Here is a 20,295-nt window from a genome sequence, read left to right on the forward strand (position 1 = left end):
CAAGAGTCAAGAAAGGGGTGTTGTTTCCGTTTTGGTCTCTCGTTCTCCACTTGTCCATTTGTCCTTTTGCTTTTAAAAGCGTGTGATTATGAAAGAACACTCCATTTAATTTACTTGAAACCGACGGATTCGACCGAGAGATATAAAGCGAGCAAGGTTTTGAAAACATGGATTCCGGAGCCGGATCCATTCTCCGCCGATTCGTCGACCTATATCGGCCTCATAATTAGGGCTGTAAACGGATCGGATTCGTCTTGGATAGTGCTATATCCGCATCCGCATCTGATTAGCTATCGGACGGATTCGAATAGTGCTAAATGGATACGGACACGGATACGGATCGAATATTTTATCCATTTACATGTAAATATAGTTTTTCGGATAGCTATAACTTATCCATATTCGCATCTGTTTAACTTTCGGACGGATTCGGATAGTATTAAACGAATACGGACATGAATACGGAGACGGATTTCGACTATTCATTTACACCCCTACTCATAATCCAGATATATGGGCCATTTTTCATACAGGATTCATCCGAGCCGGATTGAGGGAGTATCGGAATCGGCTTCAGCCCGATTTTATGCTTAACAAAACCCTGATAAAGAGGGAGAAATGCAAGGGACACCAGTGAACAGACACTTGCTTGTGTCACCCACAACTCACAACCACGCGGAAAGGCCGACATGCAGGCGAATCCCCAGTAATCTTTTTGTTTAATTTGTGGTTAAATCACCATTAATCAATGGCTGTTGCGTGTTATAATGTTTTTTATTGTTTAAAAAGGAAAGATACAATTATGTTAGGTATGCCAAGAATTTTTTGAATTTTTTTTGGGCACTCCACCTAACAATTGGGGAGAGATTATGGGGTATGACCATCCATGTTTTTTTAACCAAATTTCCCGTCATTCATGGTGAATGATGATTTCCTTCATAGAGGATGATAGTTTAGTTTCAACTTCATCAATAAGAATATGAGACTAATGATGACCCAATAATCCAATCATGAGGTCATTTCACCCCTTGAACTATTTGAACTAGAAGAGTGGACGAGCGAATAAAACCCCTAATTACAAAAGATAGGCTATTTGAGATCCTTTTTTCAGGCCTAATGTCGACCACAAACGAAGGATGGTCCCCTAGTTCCCAGAGTTAGGGTATACTCTATTATGAGCTTACTCAGATCGGCTCTAAGGGAGTTGTACATTCTGGTGCTTCTTCCCGAGTTGTGTCCTAGTGATTTCGATGAAAAATAACGAATTAATCGATTTACGGTAACTACAATGATCGATGATCAGTAAATTTTACCAATGATAAATGATGACAAAGTTTTGTTTTTATCTAGAAGATTTCTTTTATTATCTAGAATGAGGTAACCTTAGGCCCATAAGGACAGATATTATTTCTTCATAATCTTCATTTGGTAACTTTTTCCATATTAAAAAGGTTTAAAGTAAATTCTGAATATTGGACAAAGCTTCCTAATAAGGACAGATATACCACGTCCTAACTAGCTAGAAGACAATTGATGCCTTGCACCTCACCATCCAATCTTCATGTTCCATGCTTAAACGATTTGTCTGTAGGGCCTTTTCAATTATGTACTTTCCTCCAAAAACTACTTGCTTTCTACATTATATTGGATAATTTTTGTTGTGTTTGGTATGAATTTTAGGTCAATAATGCATTTCAAGAATTCATATCAAACGTACCTGAATTTCAAAAAGTCCATTATACGATTACAAATGTTTTTGAAATATAGTTGTATAGTTCATTCTCTTTAGCCACGGTTTAGAGTTGAGATCTTAAGAGTGTGTTGAGATTGAGAAAGATAGGATGATAAATATTACATTAAATAAATAGTGGGTGTATTTAAATATTTTATATGATTTCTTGAAATGCATTATTGACCTAGAATACATTACGACAATGCATACCAAGGAGGGTACTTGAATATATGAATAATTTCACAATCACATGACACTCTTTACAAGAAAAATCCATGCAACATCCATAGAAGATAGCACTCAATCCTAATTAACGTGGTATTATTATAATCTCTTACGTGTAATCACTATCTTTTAGTATCTTAATATATGCACACTATATTAACATGTGTTGTCACTAATAACTAGTGTGTAAGAAAATACTTTTATTTTTTGGGGGTACTCGTGGAACAAGCAAATCTAATATGTGAAAACTGATGCTACATAGTATAATTAATTAGAGACATGTTTATTGCTACTATGGGGAGGCATTTTCAGTATATATATATATTTCAAAAAGATTATTTTAAAGTTAAAAAACACCAAAGTGCACACTCCACAGCTCTATATTATTTAGGGTTTACTGCGATCAATTTTACATTTAATCATAATCATGGTTCTAAGTATCGGTTGTATCTGGCGATACGTATCGGTTTTGCTAGTCATTGATATCGACACTGTGCCGATACCGTATCGGTGGCACGGTACAAACAAGAGGTAAAATGATCAGAAAACTCATTTTTTAAGGAGATTTAGGGGTAATTTTATTTGATACAGTCGATCCAGGATGATACCGTATCAATATCGTATCGGTTTTATATTTGATACCCATTCCGATACCGTGCACTAAAACCATGATCATAATGAACATATATGTCCTTTTCTTCGGTAAGTAATGAAACTATATTTCCGAAAGGAAAAAGTTACATTGAAGCAAAAGGAACCTATATTTCCAGAAGGAAAGAGTTTATTTTTTTAGTATGAATGCCATAAAGTTTCACGTATTAGGACTCAATATCCACGATACAATAGGAAAAAGAAAACATTAATTGTTTTGGGAAGGTAGTCATTAATGGATCAAGTTTTCCTTCAACCATTGTGAAAAGATAATCTCTTATTTCACAGGATATTACCCTCTGATTGAGTTGGGAAGCAGGATATTTTAGAACTTCGAAGATACCGGGTGAAAGTTAATGATGACATTCCTTATCAAAAAAGAAAAAAAATGACGACATTCACAATTCCTTGAATCCAATCAAGTTCAAATAATCAGGACCGAAGAGATTCACCTTACGGGAAGGAACTTTTACTACCATTAATTAATCTCTCGACTGGGAGACATTGACAGGAACTTGGGAGGAGAGACAGATTCAACGATTTTGTTGAACAAAAGAAGGCTGATGAAAGAAGAAGAGAGGGATTTTCGTGGAGCTAATGATGCTACTAGAGGGGAAGGGTATTGAAGGAGATCCATAATGGATGCAGCCCAAGTGCATCCAGCCTATACTCACAAGCCTTTAAGGAGATCAGCCCACATCAAAGTCCAAGCCCATTAAGCTTACTTGGCCCTGGACCAAGGTATAATCAAGCACCAACTACATTATGGACCAGGTCATCAAATAGCACCAAGAAAGCTGGCCCAAGCTCCATTGTTCGAAAATTCTGTTGGAGTCTTTAGGAGTGACTCATGCTCTTCTCCAAGCTTGAAGGCTCCCTTCTCTTGGTCAGCTAAGAAGACCCTTTGATTCTCCTCTCACCTCCTAGGAGCTTGCATCAAAGCATAGAAAGTTGTTCTAGTTTTGGAGACTTCAACAAAAGTCTAAAATTAGTTTTTGTTTTTCTTGTTATTTGCTAAGTTTGTCTGGGGACTACAACTTGAGTTAATTAGGCAACAACTCTCAATGTAATGGGGGAGAGTTTTTTAGTCTTTTAACATCATTCAAGTAGCTTATATAAAGGCTACTCGAACTCCCTTGAACGTAAGGCATTTCATTGATGTTATTTTTAATGAAATTTCAAGTTGTCTAATTGCATCTTATGAGAGCCTAGAAGAGTTTTAAAGAAACCTTGAAGAGTTTTCTTTGCCTAAAAGAGTAAGATCTCCCTTGTGCAGCCTTGAAGAGTTTCACTTCAAAGATCCACCTTGAATAATAGATCTCTTGAAGTTTCTTGCATCCCTACTTTCTTTTCCCTATATTTCTTGTTATTCTCACCTTAAACTCGTCTCCAGAACCCTTCTTATTTTTTAACCTAAGCCTTTTTCCAACCCATAACATTTTCCTTTCATTACCATAATGCACACTGAATTCTGAAACTTAATCTTTTAGTTTAACATTCACATCCTGTACAATCTAATTGTTTGATAATTTAGTTTTGGAAAATTTTCACATACCACCCCTGAGGTATCACATAAGTATAAACACACCCCCAGTTTTGTAAATTTTTATATACCCCCCTTGAGGTTCACAAAAGTTAACACATGCCTCCATTCCGTTAGTTTATAACTAACAACGTTAAAAACATGGGGTGAGTTTATAAAAATTCCCTTAGAAGACAAAAAAAACCATTTGGGAAAGATGAGTTGCAAGTATACTTGTTGGGGACACCCCAATTTCTCTACAACACTCTCTAATACCGACACCGTTACACGAACCCCATCCAAGTCGCCGACGAGCGGCAAGAAAATGCAGTAGATCTCACTAGCTAAGGGACCCATGTCGATGGGCATCCCTTCCCCAAAATCCAAATTCTCTAACCCTAGTTTCGCCCATTGAGATATTACGAAACTCATGGACAGGTCTGGTTTCACACGTCGCTCCTCTAGATAATCGAGCATGGACCTCACATATTCTTCTGTGAGCACCGCCTTGGCTTCTTGCACCAGTTTCACTCCATGGTGGATGTTAGGGTAGTTAGTTCCCACCAATTCCCTCACCGTCGTCTCAGCACACCCTAGCACGAACCTATTGCCATAGTAACCCGTTGGTAGCTTTGGCGTCAATCTTTTCCTTAAGTTCACAGAGAACAGGAGCTTTATCTTCAGAGATAGTGGTGGGCATAGGGACTGAATCCATAATCGCCATGTGTGCGATGCCAAGGTCTCGAATGAAGTGCATTTTAGCGATGGCACGTAGAGCCTATTGAGGTGGAGGATCTGAGAGGGGTTGAAGGTTAAGCTTATGGGGACGAGTGATTTTGACTGGGATTGCAGCACCTCTTCCAGCCACTGAGACTGAATTTTGGTGCCGGTGCCGGTGGTGGTGCTGTATTCCAGGGGACCCTGATCCTCTACTGCCGAGCTGTTCGGCAGGATCCTACTGCCAAGACACAGCAAGGCTTACCCCTGCCCGAGCGTCTTGCCCCAGTGGAGGTAAGGCGGTCATTTACCACCTTGTTGTGTCTTGGCAGTAGGGTCCTGTCGGACAGTTAGGCAGTAGAAGATCCGAATTGGTATTCTAGGTGTGTGAATGTTATGTTTGGAGGGTTTCTTGGTCTCAACATGTGGCGATCATGGAATGGTGAGATAGGGAGAGGATCATTGGACTTGGTCGTGATGTGGGCCCATGTTTGCAAGAAAATACCTTCAACTCAGCTTCCCAGCCCAATCGATTTGGGAAGATGAGTTGTAGGTTTTTTTGTTTCCTTACAAGGGCATTTTTGTCAGTTCACCTCATATTTTTAACGTTGTTAGTCCTAAACTAAAGAAATGTGGGCACATATTAATTTTTACCTCAGGGGTGGTACGTGAAGATTTCCCTTTAGTTTTTGTCATTAAAAAAAAACATAATCCTTATTTCATTAATTTTATCAGGTTCTCGATCTTGCTAATTACCTACCATTCAATTTCGCAGAGATAGTCAATGCACATTGATAAAATGGTCACAAGAAAATTGTTGACCATATAACTAATTTTTTTTTCTTGGTAAACATCATATAACTAATTTGGATATCGTATATTAGTTGATCCATTAGTTAATTAACTTCTTTGGAATCTAAGTTGAGTATCGTATATATTTGGTTACCGAGCGACCGAGGTACGTACTAATGATTTAGAACTATTAACTCCGGATGTACTTCATTATTCGCAGCGTAAAAGTCAGTTCAGACTCCAAAACCTCCGGTTGAGCAATAGTTGGTTAATTAAGATGCATGGTTGGATATATATTGAGCCGGTGATCAGACCGACCGACCGGTTACCTTGTTAATTTCTGCGATCTCTACATGAGCTTGTAATGTTCTAGAAAGTTGGTTGTCAATGAGACCTGTTTAATTAGCCATTAAATTGGCCATTGAGTGAGGAAAATAATGAGACCTATGGACATACCATATATCTTATAGAAATAAGATCTCTTATTATCATCAAACGAGATTTTAAAAGATCCAGTGCATCCGGGCTGCATGTGCAGTGTTAGGCTCAAGGCGCTTTGACCACCTTACCCCTGCTCGGGCAAGGCGTATAAGTAAGGGTAAAAGGTGGTCAAAACGCACTGCCTGAAGTCAGTCGCTGCACACGGCTGCCCGAATTCACAGAATTGGAAGAATTGATCAAAACATCTCTCTCTCTCTCTCTCTGGATACTTAAAATTTTAATGTGCTAACGAGGTTCAGACATCCCTGATGCGGTCTGTGGATTTTCCAGAAAAGTTACCAAAGCCATATATTTAGAACAGTAATAAGACCGTACATTGCCTATTAGGAAGTAGAGTGGTACAACCAAGCAAACATTAACAGGATAACCATATTACCGTTCTAGTACAGATTCATGACAACAAAAATCATGGGTAAAAGATCTTCACAACGCCAGTTTAATGACCAAATCTAATTTAAATCTGAGATTTCTATATAAGTTCCATAAACAAAGCAGCTTATCAGGCAGGTCAAAAGCTCTCCTAAAATCTCTCTCTTCAGTTCAATGCATATATATGAATTCAAACTAAAAATATCTTCTGACGACCATCAATGTCATTCTTATCATGATATCTCCATTCACTAGCTACTCACTGATATATATGAGAGTATTGATTTATATATAGAGAGGCCTTCCTCTTTAGCTTCAACCACACTCAGAAAGCCAAGTGCTCTGATCTGATCTCCATAATATCACTTTTGTTTTGTTTTGTTTTGTTTTGTTTTGGCAAAATGGCTAGGAAGAAGGTTAAGCTGGCATTTATTCAAAATGACTCCGCCAGGAGAGCCACCTTCAGGAAAAGGAAGATGGGGATTATGAAGAAAGTGAGTGAACTGAGCACACTGTGTGGTGTGAGTGCGTGCGCCATCGTGTACGGGCCCAACGAATCAGAGCCAGAGGTTTGGCCTTCCCCACAGGAAGCCAAACGTGTGGTGGCTCGGTTTAAGAGAATGCCTGAAATGGAACAATGCAAGAAGATGTTGAATCAAGAAGAGTTCCTGATGCAGAGGATCGAGAAGCTCAAGGAGAAACTGAAGAAGCAAGTCATGGACAATCAAGAGAAGGAGAACACTAAACTCCTATTCCAGTGCATGTCAGGTCAAAAGGATCTCAACGATTTGACCCTCGAGAATCTGGGCGATCTGATGTGGCTCGCCGATGTCAAGAAGAAGGCCATTATAGATAGGATCCAACTCCTCAGCAGGACCCCCCCACCTTCTGATCCCCATCCCCATCCCCAGTACATGATGAACACCCCTCTCCCTCTCCCTTCTGATCCCAATCCCCATCCCCAGTACATGTTGAACTCCCCTCGCCCTCTCCCTCTCCCTCTCCCTCTCCCTCTCCCTCCCTCTTCCGATCCCCATCCCCATCCCCAGTACATGATGAACATGCCCAACGCCATGAATCAGAGGATCATGAGGAACAACAACACTCCTGTTGCCGCTGCTGCTGTTGCTGCTCCTACTAGAGATCAAGTGAATAGTGGTGGAGGAGATCAGGTGGCGGCCGTGGAGGCTATGCATGCAGAACAACAACCCTGGTTCATGGATATGAATATGATGCACCACAATCATAACATGGGCTTCCCCGCTGAAGCCAATGAAATGGTGATGCCCTATATGGATAACAATACCAGCTGGATCAATAGTCCTTTCTTTCCTTGAAGAAGATCTCCATCTATATATGCTTATAGTGGTGTCTGCTAGGTGTCGTTTCTCCATCTGCAAGTTCATTCTTAGTATATCTAGTAGCTATAATCTATGCTGAGTTGTCGGTAAATAATCCATCAGTGTTAGTGTATCTTGTGTGTCTTTGAGGTTGATCATAAATAAATGTAGTTTGTCTTTTTTAAATAATTCATTTTTTCTTCTAATTCATAGCAGGCTGAAGTAGAGGAGTCGAATTGTATTTAGTGACAGACTTAAGATATGTTGGGCAAGAGTACTACCATTTTGGGCATTCAGATGCTATGCTGTAGAAGTCCAAAATGAAATGGATTAGTATTTTCTAGTTGCAAAAATACCTGCAGGCCACAGATGCTCTCAAATTTGAAGTCCTTTCTCGACTGATTAGGGATAATTCTTACCGTCTAGTTACAAGGGAAATAAAGGGAAGAGAAGTGATCAAATCAATAATAAAAATAGCAACTTTACTACTCAATATTTTGCATGACTGTGCGACTAACTCCAAAACATACGGGTTTATTAAATTTTGGGCTAAGTTTTCCCATGATGCAGGAATATAGTTTCCCGCCATTAGACATCGTGACGTCACGGTGTAGTTTCCCACCAATAGGTGTCATGGAAGCGATTTGTATACATTGAGCAATTATGTGGAAAGAGAAAGAGTGTGGCATCATCCATAACATGGAATGTGAGAGGACGTTGGATGGAATATGCACATTGATGTCGTAAGGATCTTTTTCCATTAAAATTTTCTTTATTGCAATGAAATCCTTTTAATTGAAAAATTAAAATAAAGATTACAATATTACAAGTATAATTAAGAAGGGAGAAGGATCTCTATGACGCCAAAGTACAATTTCCTACCAATGTGGGGGTGGATGTTCGAATCATCCAGTGGGGGAGGAGTTTAACAAGGAGAGAGAGAGAGAGGTCCACAGGTGGGATGTGAGAGTCCGTGCGTAGGAATCTGCACACTAGCGTCATGAGCTTCTTTTTCTTAATTAAAGAATTATAATAAGAGTTTTAGGTAGATTTCATAGTCATATATACAAATAACTTTCCTATTTCTTATAAATTAATAATCCATTAGTATCTTGTCCATCTACTTCCTCTTCTTCTTTCTAAGTGTCTCTCTTAGTCTATACTAGGAAAAAAAATTGTGGTTCATCCTATCTTGTGTGTCTTTGAGTTTGATCATAAATAAATATAGTTTTTGTTTTTAAATAATTCATATTTGGTGACAGACTTAAGAAGTGTTAGGCAAAAATTCTATCATTTTGGGCATTCATATGATGTAGAAGTCCAAAATGAAATGGCTTAGTATTTTCTAGTTGCAAAAACACCTGGCCACAAATGCTCTCAAGTTTTAAGTCCTTTCTCGATTGATACGAATAATGCCTAGAGGCTCCATCTAGTTGCAAGGGAAATAAAGGGAAGAAAAGTGAAATCAATAATAAAAATAGAAACTTTAGTAATAAATATTTTGCATGACTTTGCGATTAACTCCAAAGCATTCGAGTTTATTAAATTTTGGGCTAAGGTTTCCCATGATGTAGGAATGTAGTTTCCGCCAATAGACATCGTGACGTCAGGGTGCAGTTTCCCACCAATATGTGTCATGGAAGCGATTTGTATGCATTGAGCAATTATGTGGAAAGAGAAAGAGTGTGGCGTCATCCATAACATGGAGTGTGAGAGGACGTTGGGTGGAATATTCACATTGATGTCGTAAGGATCTTTTTCCATTAAAAATTTTCTTTATTGCAATGAAATCCTTTTAATTGAAAAATTAAAATAAAGATTACAATATTACAAGTATAATTAAGAAGGAGAAGGATCTCTATGACGCCAAAGTACAATTTCCTACCAACATGGGGGTGATGATGATCATCCGAGGAGGCGTTTAACAAGGAGAGAGAGAGAGAGGTCCACAGTGGGATGTGAGAATACGTGCGTAGGAATCTACACACTAGCGTCATGAGCTTCTTTTTCTTAATTAAAGAATTACAATAAGAGTTTTAGGTAGATTTCATAGTCATAATATACAAATAACTTTCTTATTTCTTATAAATTAATAATCCATTAGTATCTTGTCCATCTACTTCTTCTTCTTCTTTCTAAGTGTCTCTCTTAGTCTATACTAGGAAAAAATTTGTGGTTCATTCTATCTTGTGTGTCTTTGAGTTTGATCATAAATAAATATAGTTTTTGTTTTTAAATAATTCATATTTGGTGACAGACTTAAGAAGTGTATGGCAAAATTCTAGCATTTTGGGCATTCATATGATGTAGAAGTCCAAAATGAAATGGCTTAGTATTTTCTAGTTGCAAAAACACCTGGCCACAAATGCTCTCAAGTTTTAAGTCCTTTCTCGATCGATACGAATAATGCCTAGAGGCTCCGTCTAGTTGCAAGGAAATGAAGGGAAGAAAAGTGAAATCAATAATAAAAATAGAAACTTTAGTAATAAATATTTTGCATGACTTTGCGATTAACTCCAAAGCATTCGAGTTTATTAAATTTTGGGCTAAGGTTTCCCATGATGTAGGAATGTAGTTTCCGCCAATAGACATCGTGGACGTCGGTGCGTTTCCCACCAATATGTGTCATGGAAGCGATTTGTATGCATTGAGCAATTATGTGGAAAGAGAAAGAGTGTGGCGTCATCCATAACATGGAGTGTGAGAGGACGTTGGGTGGAATATTCACATTGATGTCGTAAGGATCTTTTTCCATTAAATTTTTCTTTCGTGCAATGAAATCCTTTTAATTGGAAAATTAAAATAAAGATTACATTACAAGTATAATTAAGAAGGGAGAAGGATCACTACGACGCCAAAGTACAATTTCCTACGAACATGGGGGTGGATGATTCGAGGAGGCGTTTAACAAGGAGAGAAAGAGAGAGGTCCACAGGTGGGATGTGAGAGTGCGTGCGTAGGAATCTACACACTAGCGTCGTGAGCTTCTTTTTCTTAATTAAAGAATTACAATAAGAGTTTTAGGTAGGTTTTACAGTCATAAATACAAATAACTTTCCTATTTCTTATAAATTAATAATCCATCAGTATCTTGTCTATCTACTTCCTCTTCTTCTTTCTAAGTGTCTCTCTTAATCTATATTATGAAAAAAATTTGTGGTTCATCCTATCTTGCGTGTCTTTGAGTTTGATCATAAATAAATATAGTTTTTTTGTTTTTAAATATTTCATATTTGGTGACAGACTTAAGAAGTGTTCGTCAAGAGTTCTAGCATTTTGGGCATTCATATGATGTAGAAGTCCAAAATGAAATGATTTAGTATTTTGTAGTTGCAAAAATACCTGGCCACAAATGCTCTCTACTTTTAAGTATTTTCTCGATCGATTACGAATAATGCCTAGAGGCTCTGTCTAGTTGCGAGGAAATGAAGGGCAGACAAGTGAAATCAATAATAAAAACAGAAACTTTAGTAATAAATATTTTGGGCTAAGGTTTCCCATGATGTAGGAATGTAGTTTCCCGTCAATAGACATGTGATTAACTCTAAAACATTCGAGTTTATTAAATTTTAAAGTTTATTAAACTTTAATGTGGAAAGAAAAAGAGTGTGGCGTCCATAGCATGGAATGTAATAGGACATTGGATGGAATCTACACATTGACGCCGTAAGGATCTTTTTAAATATTGCTTTACTGCAATGAAATCCTTTTGACTTGAAAAGTAAAATAAAGGTTAAATTTAAAAGTATAATTGAGAAGGTAGAAGGATCGTTATGATGCCATAATGCAGTTTCCTACCAATGAGGGGGTGGATGTTTGAATTATCCAGTAGGGGAGTCATTTAGCAATGGGAGAGAGAGAGAGTGTGTGTGTGAGGTCCACGGGTGGGATGCGAGAGTGAGGATTGGATGTGAGTGCATGTGCAAGAATTTGCACATTAGCGTCATGGCTTGGAAGAAGGGCATTATGGGAAAACATTAAAAGTAAGGAGCATATTAGACATTTTACAAGGGGTGTGCTACAATAATCTGAGTCTTATGAGGGGTGCCAGCATGCAATTTTGAGATTAAGCTGACATTATGCCAATCTTTAATCTTTAAAAAATTCAGTAAGAATTTTAGGTAGGTTTCACAATAATAAATACAAATAAAAAACTTTCCTATTTCTTTTAAAATTAAAAATTCATCTGTATGTTGGCTGTCTTCTTCCTCTGCTTCTTTCTAAGTGCGTTTCTTAGGTTGTACTGTAAAAAAATCGTGGCTCGTCCTACCTTGTGTCTTTGAGTTTGATCATGTGCCCAAATAAGTGAATAGTGACGTGATCTCGGGTTCCAAAACTCTTAAATTGGTTTACTATGGGCCCACCAAGGAAAAAAAAACTCAATTTAGAAGATCAGCGGCAATCTTGTAATTTTAGAAGCAAGTATGCACCTTATATGTCAAGTAACAAGTGAAAAGGTCAAACTGGAATAGAAAACTAGAAGTGAAGGGCTGTTTTTAGACCTAAAATAAAGGTGAGGAATAAAATAAACAAACTTGGTGGTATGAGGGATATTGTGTAAATAGAATAAAATTGTCTTTAATAATAAGGAATGCTTCTTCTTCCTCACTATGGGAGCAGTACAACTAGTTGAATTAGCAGGAGGTGTGGTGTTCGAACTCTTTCAAACAAGCTTGAATTAACTCGACACTTTCGGGAAAAGGTTGATCACCCTATAGTGTGTCGATTTCATAACCTATAATATTTCGAAAGGAGAAAGGTCTCTATCAGGGAGTGTGGCCTACGCTAACATTCCCATGAGTCTCTCTCTCCTCCCCATATGAAAAGATACCTTTGCCCCCTTGTTTTTTAGGAGGAGAGAGATAGACACATGGGAGTGCTGATGTATGCCACATTCTTAGACAGAAAAATACTTCCCTATTTGGAAATAGCAACCAGATCGATACTTAACCACAAATCTTTGAAATCAGAGGGACCAGTAGTAATTCAAAGATCTGGTTAAAACTTCCTACTATGACTGCATTTTGAATGTAGAACCTACGATTTGGGTTGTTCCTAGTATCATGATCACCTCTTCATATCTGGTGTTGATCCAATGAGAACAAAAATAGGTTGTCCGTGGATTTGGGGCTGCAAAGTACCGCCCAAACAGGGTTCAACTAAGAAATCAAAAGGATGCTCAACAGATATGAGGAAAGCGGGAAAGAAGAATATACTAGCTGAACGATTAGACTAAGAGAAGGTGAGATCAGACTTAGCAAAAGAGAGGAGTTGGAAGGAGAGGAATAGACTTTTGTGCACAACTCTACGCACTGCACAATAATCACTTTCATTCCATTTTCCCCCTTATTATTAGGTTACATGCCAGTTGATAAATAAAAGAAGGGCAAGAGGTCTCTGCTTGGTCGCATGGTATCTATTCCAGCGTCTGAGCCAATGGGAGAGCATACCTTGGTATCCACCCATGGGGAAAAGACATCATTTACAAGGTGCCCTGTGGGAGGACATGGGGGGGGGGGGGGGAGGGATGGTGCAACTAATTAAGAATGGAATGGATCTTTTCCCATAAAAGAAAGCCTCATAACTGGAGTCTAAAACTAAAAACAAGTTTGAATGCAATTAAAACTTTATACCCTACTTTCTAACGACGACTCTAAGAAGATAAAGATAAAAGGAAAAAACATATGTAAATATCTCTATTTATTCCTGTGACTTATTGCATCAACTCTCATGTTTTTAAAAGAACTCAACTTCGTTGAGTTTTGTCGCAAACCCAGGATATCTTTGTAATTATCTTGAAACTAAGGTGACACGTATGTCGAAGAATACAATGCTCTTCAACCACTCATTGCCTTTGATAACCTTTGTCTTCCTTCCACTATGTTGGATTCATGATCTGGGGTGGAAAATTTGTAAGCTAAAGAAGTTGTGAGCATGTTCTTCAAATAGCTGTACTTCTCTTTAGTTGCTTGGCATTGGCAGCTATTACATTAACATACTCGAAATCACCATTGGTCGACTCTAGTCAAATTTGGATACTCAACCCACTGATATATCTCAATAATTTGCTGATGGGGTCTATCTCCAAAAGTCGATACCTCAAAAACAATTTGTAGAATTCTGTCATGTAGGAATCCACATCCTTGCATCCTTACTGAAAATTAACCAATTTATGAAATAATACCTTCTCATAATCAAGAGGAATGGACTTCTCATTCAGAATCTACTTCATGGCCTCTCAAGTTATAATGGATTCAAGACGCCTAACAAGCCTTGAATATAATACGACATCCCACCATAAACATGCATAACAAATAAACTTGGTGAGGATGTGTTCACACTTTTTCTCATTCAGAAAGGATATATGAGCAAAAATTTCTTATAACTTTAGCAACCTAATCAAGGAAATCCTCTTGTCCCTTTCTCTTCTCTTTTTCTTCTCTTTTTATGCAATAAACCACACAATCCTAGCCTTCATTCTATCTTCAATGAGCTCCATGAATGCAAACACATAGGTAAAGGAAGGATTCAAATGCATACAACAAGGGGGAATGCGGTTTTGCGATTTTTAACTCATATGTAGAGCTCATTCTCCTGAGCATTCTGCAACTTGCAACACCCCCAGCAGACATCAAATGAGGGAGCTATTCAAGTTTGAAGTTCAGCCATTCAAAGAGGCTAGAAACAAAAAAGTTTGAAGTTCGACCATTTAGAGAGGCTTAGATGGAATCTTCCAGGTAGCATATACGTGTGCGTGTGCAAATCTATAACGCTGCTTGATCGAGTGGAGCGCATGTGCATGGGCGCCTACAACAAAGACCTTTGGATGGGAATCTTGACAGGCATCTCATTTAAAAGGCGTCAGATCGGAGTATGACGTGGTCTAACGTGTCAGCGTGAATCCCAGATCGGTCGACGTATCTGTATTGTTGGATTCAAATAGTCATGACGATGACAATCGTCGCTCAAAAAGTGATAATGACGCGTTTCGTGTCTCCATTGGTATTCTCAAGCACCGTGAATCAGAATTCACGAAGAGGAATCTTGGAGAGCGTGTATCATTGGTGAAACACTGAAGTGACTACATGGGGCCTGATTTTATGTGGCGCGTCATATTAATTCGGTATGCCCATCGAAGGACAGTGTTGCAGAAGGAATCTTATCATTTGTTCACGTACACATGCGATACACAGAATCAACTATCTACTTCTATGTAGCATAGTCTATGGTCATCAGTACATCCGAACCAATGGGAGGGCTCGTGGTGTGGATCGCGCACCTACAAACCTTGATCTAGGCTGTTGAAATCGAATTTGTTGATGTGGCAGAACATCAGCCACTCAAGGTTTGACTTGATGCTTGACAGTGCACCATTTTCTTTGTCCTCCCAGCCTACCAGAACACTTGAAATGGTATCTAGACCATATCTCTCATCCGATAGAATTTTTGGGTGTGGTTTAGGACGTCACATTCTTGACGAGAAGAACTATCACTCCACATATCCAAAATCAGTCAAATGTTCTAGAATGCATCTCAGAATTCCAAAAATTCTCCCACTTAACTTCTAATCTGTGCGATTGCACGGAAGTTGCAATATCTTCATCATCCGGCATCGAAAACGTCGCGTTTTCAATTGCGTTGGAAAGACGAATCGATGCTCTACATTTCTCATTAGATTACTCTGCCTAGTTCTGCCATTTCACCTTTCGAAAATGCTAATGAACCTGTTGGCTGTTGCCAGTGCATAGACCTATGAAATTAACATTCTGGGGGCATCTAGCCTTCATCCAAAGCTATCCAAGGCTGCCAAACACAATATAAACCTGCAATGAAGTGTCATATGCTGCTACATGAGCTTGGATATTCGGGAATCACTCCAACATGCCACATTACTGTCAAACCACTGTTTGACCAATCTTCCACCCCCAACATGCTATCTGCTCTCTCCAATCGTTGTTTGACACATGTAAACACTAAAACATCACTACTTGACATCTCTGATATTCCCACATCACTGACAAACGATGTGCCACCCCACCGATACACTCCCAACTCTTTCACGTCACCTGTGAACACTAGGTTATATGTACACATGTTAGATCATATTGTGTAGGCACATCCATCGTGCCAAACTGCTAAGGATGCTACCATATGTACTACCAATTCACTATAATAACAAAATTGCCCCTGTATGACTCTCAATCACTCTGGGACTTCTGTGTACACTCCCAAACCCCTACAATGCTGCCATACACTATGTTGACAACAATGACCACCAACACACTGCCATCTAACTAAGTGTTCAACACTAATTTGGATCGGAAAAAATCAGGATCAAACTTTGTCCCATTTTGGTTCGGATTGGTCTGTTTGACCAATGGATCCGATTTTGATTTTTAAAGCCCTGACTTGGATGGATTGCTTCTACCTTAGTTACACAGGAAGGATGAAATCATGATCCTACAACTTTGAATGATGAGCATATTGATTCAGTTTTAATTGTCTGGATGGGCACTTCGCGCAGCAGCGAAGATGAAAGCATTGACTCTCTTGGTTTCTGCCCATCACAAGTAGTCACTAGTCAGTCTGATATAAGTAATAGTACCATAAAACTGTTACTGCTGCCACTGTAGTTGGAGCAATGTTTCAAACATCTTCTCTGCTCCTCTCAAACCAGCAGCTGACCATAAGACAGACGACATCTCGTCGGATTCCATCATCACTTCTTCGTCGGAGAGCGGTCGCTTCACCTGCGAATCTGATTCTAGCAGCAGCATCTAATTCTGGATCAGAGAAACCGATTCCAATTATTTATAAGCAATGCTCGACTGCGGCACCCATCTCTCATTTGGCCACAAGATTAGGACTTCGACGTCCGAGCCCCGAACTTGGGCTTCTTTCCCTTGTCTTCGTGCTCTCTACGGTAATTGTTTCCCCTCTCTTCCCCTTCCTCTCCCTCCCCGCCGGGGGGGAAATTTGGTGGTATAACTGGAAATTCATCGTTCCATTCATGGAGAACTATGGGATGGTTGTCCATGCTTTTGCTGTGCTGCTTTAGGGTACCAATCCATAAATCATAAAATGTATTTCTTTTGTTTTGAGGTTGGCTATGGAATCTGAGGAAACGAACATTTCATATGCTCATTCCCCCCCCCCCCCAAATAAAAAAAAAAATTCATATTATACTCCATATGTCGTGTGAAGTTGTTGAACTTGGCATCTGAAGCGGAAAGATAGGATTCTGGAGATGAGTCTGTGCTTTGGCAAAGAAGAATGTGCTTGAATTATTCTAACTATTTTAGGTTAAAAAATTTGTTCCACGGTCGTCTTTTTCCTTCTTCTTCCACATGACGCTCTTAGCTTGCTCACATCACACTGCATTTTCTAACGATTGAAACGATAGAGAAGAGTGGTAATTTCTCAATTGCTAGGGAAACTCTGGCAAACAATGGTGGGTTCAATTTTAAAAAACACAGGTGAGGTTTTAGTCTTTTAGGTGTGAAACTGTGAATGCCTACGCATCATCATTGGTGCACATTTGACCACCCTCCCCCCAAAGAGAGAGAGAACTAAAAAGTTAGTCATGGATTCGTTTGAATTTCTCAGTTGTTGTAACTTGTAAAGGTTACATTGATGCTACATGGTGTTGCTAATGCTGCAGGGATGTGAAATGTTTTCTGTAATATTTTGTGCCTGAATGCATTGTAAACTCTTCTTTGGAATAGCCTTTTCTCTCTATCTTTCTTTGAACTCTAATATCCACTCCCTTTTTTCTTGCACAATTATGCTATAGGGATCAACACATAGAAAATGACCCCTGATTGTGGATCTTGGAAAAGTACATAATCAGGTGATATCCATGTCTTTCAATATATTATTCTTTTTATTTTTAAATGATCAACCATAAATCTCAGCATCTCACTCTTCTACAAACACTAAGCCTGACTATATGTTCTTAGGAGCGACTTTTCTCCAATTGTCCAAGAGATTTGACCATGACTGCGGAACCTTTGAGGAAACCTATCAAACCTTTTCTGCACCTTGAGTTCCCCTATTCTTTCGTTTCTTCTTCTTGATCCCATATCTTGGCGTATAATATGCCGCAGACTTAATGAGCTGGCAACTTCAGTTCTCTTTTCTAATCATTTGTAATCTCTTTTATCACTTTTTGCTTAATGCCAGAAAACGAGTCCACAATTCTTATCAGATGGAGAATGCTAACAGTTACAGAGGAGTTCCAGTTTGTTGAGGAACTATATTTGACCTTGAAAATGGAAAGTGCTAAAAAGTTGAAATGGTGATAATTCTATGGAAAACTAAGTCTGGTCAATTAAAATAGGATGTAAAGTTACGAGGAAACTAGAAATTTAGTAAAATCTAGGTGCTTGGCGTCTGCAGGTCAGGGTTGTAGGGTTTGGAGAATAGGATTGTGTACCGAGTAAGAGGGAAAGGGTTTGGACTTGTGGAGGTATCCTTCCATGTAATCCAACTATTGGAATTGAGAAAATAATGGAGGAAGAAAGAAGAAAAAGATCCGAGCAAACTAGAATGAAACTAACTCTCTTTGTTTCTCACAAAGATCAACATACATCATCGCAACCATGGATTTATAGCAGAAATTAAACCCAGCATTGGAATTATTGTTTCTCTCTCCAATAATGAAAATAAAGTATAAAGATAAGTGAATAGAAATGACAGAAAATGCTAAGGACATGAGAACTATCCGTCAGAAAATGCCTAGGAGTTGTTGATTAAGTGGGACCCAGATCTGAATAATACATACCAGACAAAACTTCACTAAACCAAACCATGCTAAAATCCAAAACTTACAAAATAACCCCTAACTACCCAAACTTAGAGAAGATAAAACAAAGAAAAATTGAATAGCGTTTAAATCATCTAGCCAGTGCCACTCCTTGTGTAGGCATACCTGTTTTGATTCTCTGCTTGCTTTACTTTTGTAAAAATCCTTATTCTCAGTTTCATATTCTTGCAACAACAAAAAAATTCTTACTAAGCGTTATATTTTAGTATGGAAACAGGTTTATATTTTACAAGGACAATAAGCATAAAATTCTTTAAAATTTTTGGAACAATGAGGGGTGCTTCCCTCTGTTTCATTGCTTGACCTATGTGTATCTCAGTTCCTCACTTTTGTCAAACTTTTTCCTTGGACTGCCCTGCAGGCTGCTGGTGCAATTTTCTTACTGGCTTTAATTTCAATCCCGACAACGAATGTAGGTGAACTAATACTTTTTTTTTTGCTTTTAGTTTCATTTTTAATGTAGTTTCAGCTCATATGATCCCTCCTCCTTCCTTCCACAACAGGCTTTTAGAAGATTATCAGCTTCAATGGGTAAACTGTCAAAGGTGGTTTCAGAAGAGGTGCCTGGAACATTGCATTCTCTAAAGCTATCTGGCATTGAGATTAATGATTTGACTCAACAACTTAGCACTCTCAGGTAATGTGCTTGCCAGTTCCTATATCTGATTGCCATTGTGTGTTTATAATTACATGAAAAGAGGGTTCCTGTTTTTTTTTGGTGTGGGTTCTGAAGGCAAAAAATAACTGGATATCAAACTGGAAAGAAAGGCAGGAGCAATTAGCGAAGGCCAAATGGAGGAACGAATGATCTTATAACAGATTAATACATGCAAGGCAATAGTGAAGCTGTACAATGACTTTGTAGATATATAATGACATGATGTGTTGCATTGCATGCACCCCTATTCCTTTTTTGTGTGTAATTCATATTTTGTTAATGGTTCTATGACAATTGTAGTTTTATCATCTGTAGGAGTTAGTATAGTGCATATCAGCAGTTTTCCTTCATTCATGATTGTGGATATTTCCTTTGCCTCTTTCCTTAACTAATAATTAATCCAAAGTGAAAAAGAAAAGAAGTAAGTTTTATTTTTATTTTTTAGAGGAAAAATCCTAGAAATTTGTATGTTATTAGGCTCATTATCTGTTTTATTGTGAAATTCAATTTCCAATTATCTGAGTTAACACTTCAGTTTTGATCTTTATGGAAGAAAACTTTGAGGAATGAAAAATGTCCACCTGAGACAAGATTTATGTGAATGCTGGTGAGAGTTTGTTGAGTGATATTGTGATTTTAGGTAAGATGCTATTTGTTGAAGTATATGTATATCGAGCTCCTAGGGTTAGAGAGTATCTTGATTAGAATATTCCTTATTCTAATCGAGATACCTAGCTCCTAGGTGTCTCACTTTATGATTATGATTAGGTTTTAGTTAGTCCTAGTCTTAGTTGGTTTCCTAGTGTGTTTCTAATTTTGTTTTTATGATTCCTAGTAGGATTAGGAATCTTTGGTTGTACTTATAAATAAAGGTTTGTGAGAGGGGACTGACTAGTTCGATCCAACATAACATCAGTCCCCTTCTCTCTTCTCCACCCTCTCAGCCTTGGTTCTTTTGTGTTT

At 38.4% G+C, this 20,295-nt stretch overlaps 3 protein-coding genes across 3 annotated transcripts; 2 read left to right on the top strand and 1 right to left on the bottom strand.

The window, feature by feature from the left end:
• Window positions 1–4,269: 4,269 nt before the first annotated feature.
• LOC122672573 (alcohol acyltransferase 9-like) lies at window positions 4,270–5,639 on the bottom strand. The gene is made up of 3 exons (XM_043870033.1): window positions 5,608–5,639; window positions 4,365–5,070; window positions 4,270–4,275 (listed from the first exon to the last, which is right to left on the bottom strand). The coding sequence occupies exons 1-3, from the start codon at window positions 5,637–5,639 to the stop codon at window positions 4,270–4,272; spliced, it is 744 nt and encodes a 247-aa protein (XP_043725968.1).
• Window positions 5,640–6,910: 1,271 nt separating this feature from the next.
• On the top strand, window positions 6,911–7,846 carry LOC122672574 (agamous-like MADS-box protein AGL80). The gene is made up of 2 exons (XM_043870034.1): window positions 6,911–7,473; window positions 7,594–7,846. Exons 1-2 carry the CDS (start codon window positions 6,911–6,913, stop codon window positions 7,844–7,846), a joined length of 816 nt encoding a protein of 271 aa, XP_043725969.1.
• An 8,641-nt stretch (window positions 7,847–16,487) lies between these two features.
• Window positions 16,488–19,655, top strand: LOC122671471. Its single transcript, XM_043868701.1, has 4 exons — window positions 16,488–16,772; window positions 19,036–19,086; window positions 19,178–19,311; window positions 19,408–19,655. Exons 1-4 carry the CDS (start codon window positions 16,491–16,493, stop codon window positions 19,454–19,456), a joined length of 516 nt encoding a protein of 171 aa, XP_043724636.1. The 5' UTR covers window positions 16,488–16,490; the 3' UTR covers window positions 19,457–19,655.
• Window positions 19,656–20,295: the final 640 nt, after the last annotated feature.

Source organism: Telopea speciosissima, chromosome 8 (assembly GCF_018873765.1).
Source record: "Telopea speciosissima isolate NSW1024214 ecotype Mountain lineage chromosome 8, Tspe_v1, whole genome shotgun sequence".
Lineage (NCBI taxonomy): Eukaryota > Viridiplantae > Streptophyta > Magnoliopsida > Proteales > Proteaceae > Telopea > Telopea speciosissima.

Bases quoted from the DNA above. Each gene is read 5' to 3' on its own strand.
- LOC122671471 (XM_043868701.1), top strand. From the start codon at position 16,491: ATGTTTCAAACATCTTCTCTGCTCCTCTCAAACCAGCAGCTGACCATA. The intron at 16,773-19,035 runs GTAATTGTTTCC...ACTGCCCTGCAG, and splicing joins TTGTCTTCGTGCTCTCTACG to GCTGCTGGTGCAATTTTCTT. The intron at 19,087-19,177 runs GTAGGTGAACTA...CTTCCACAACAG, and splicing joins TTTCAATCCCGACAACGAAT to GCTTTTAGAAGATTATCAGC.
- LOC122672573 (XM_043870033.1), bottom strand. From the start codon at position 5,639: ATGTGCATTGACTATCTCTGCGAAATTGAATG. The intron at 5,071-5,607 runs GTAGGTAATTAG...CCTGCCGAACAG, and splicing joins TATCTCTGCGAAATTGAATG to CTCGGCAGTAGAGGATCAGG.
- LOC122672574 (XM_043870034.1), top strand. From the start codon at position 6,911: ATGGCTAGGAAGAAGGTTAAGCTGGCATTTATTCAAAATGACTCCGCC. The intron at 7,474-7,593 runs GTACATGTTGAA...CATGAATCAGAG, and splicing joins GATCCCAATCCCCATCCCCA to GATCATGAGGAACAACAACA.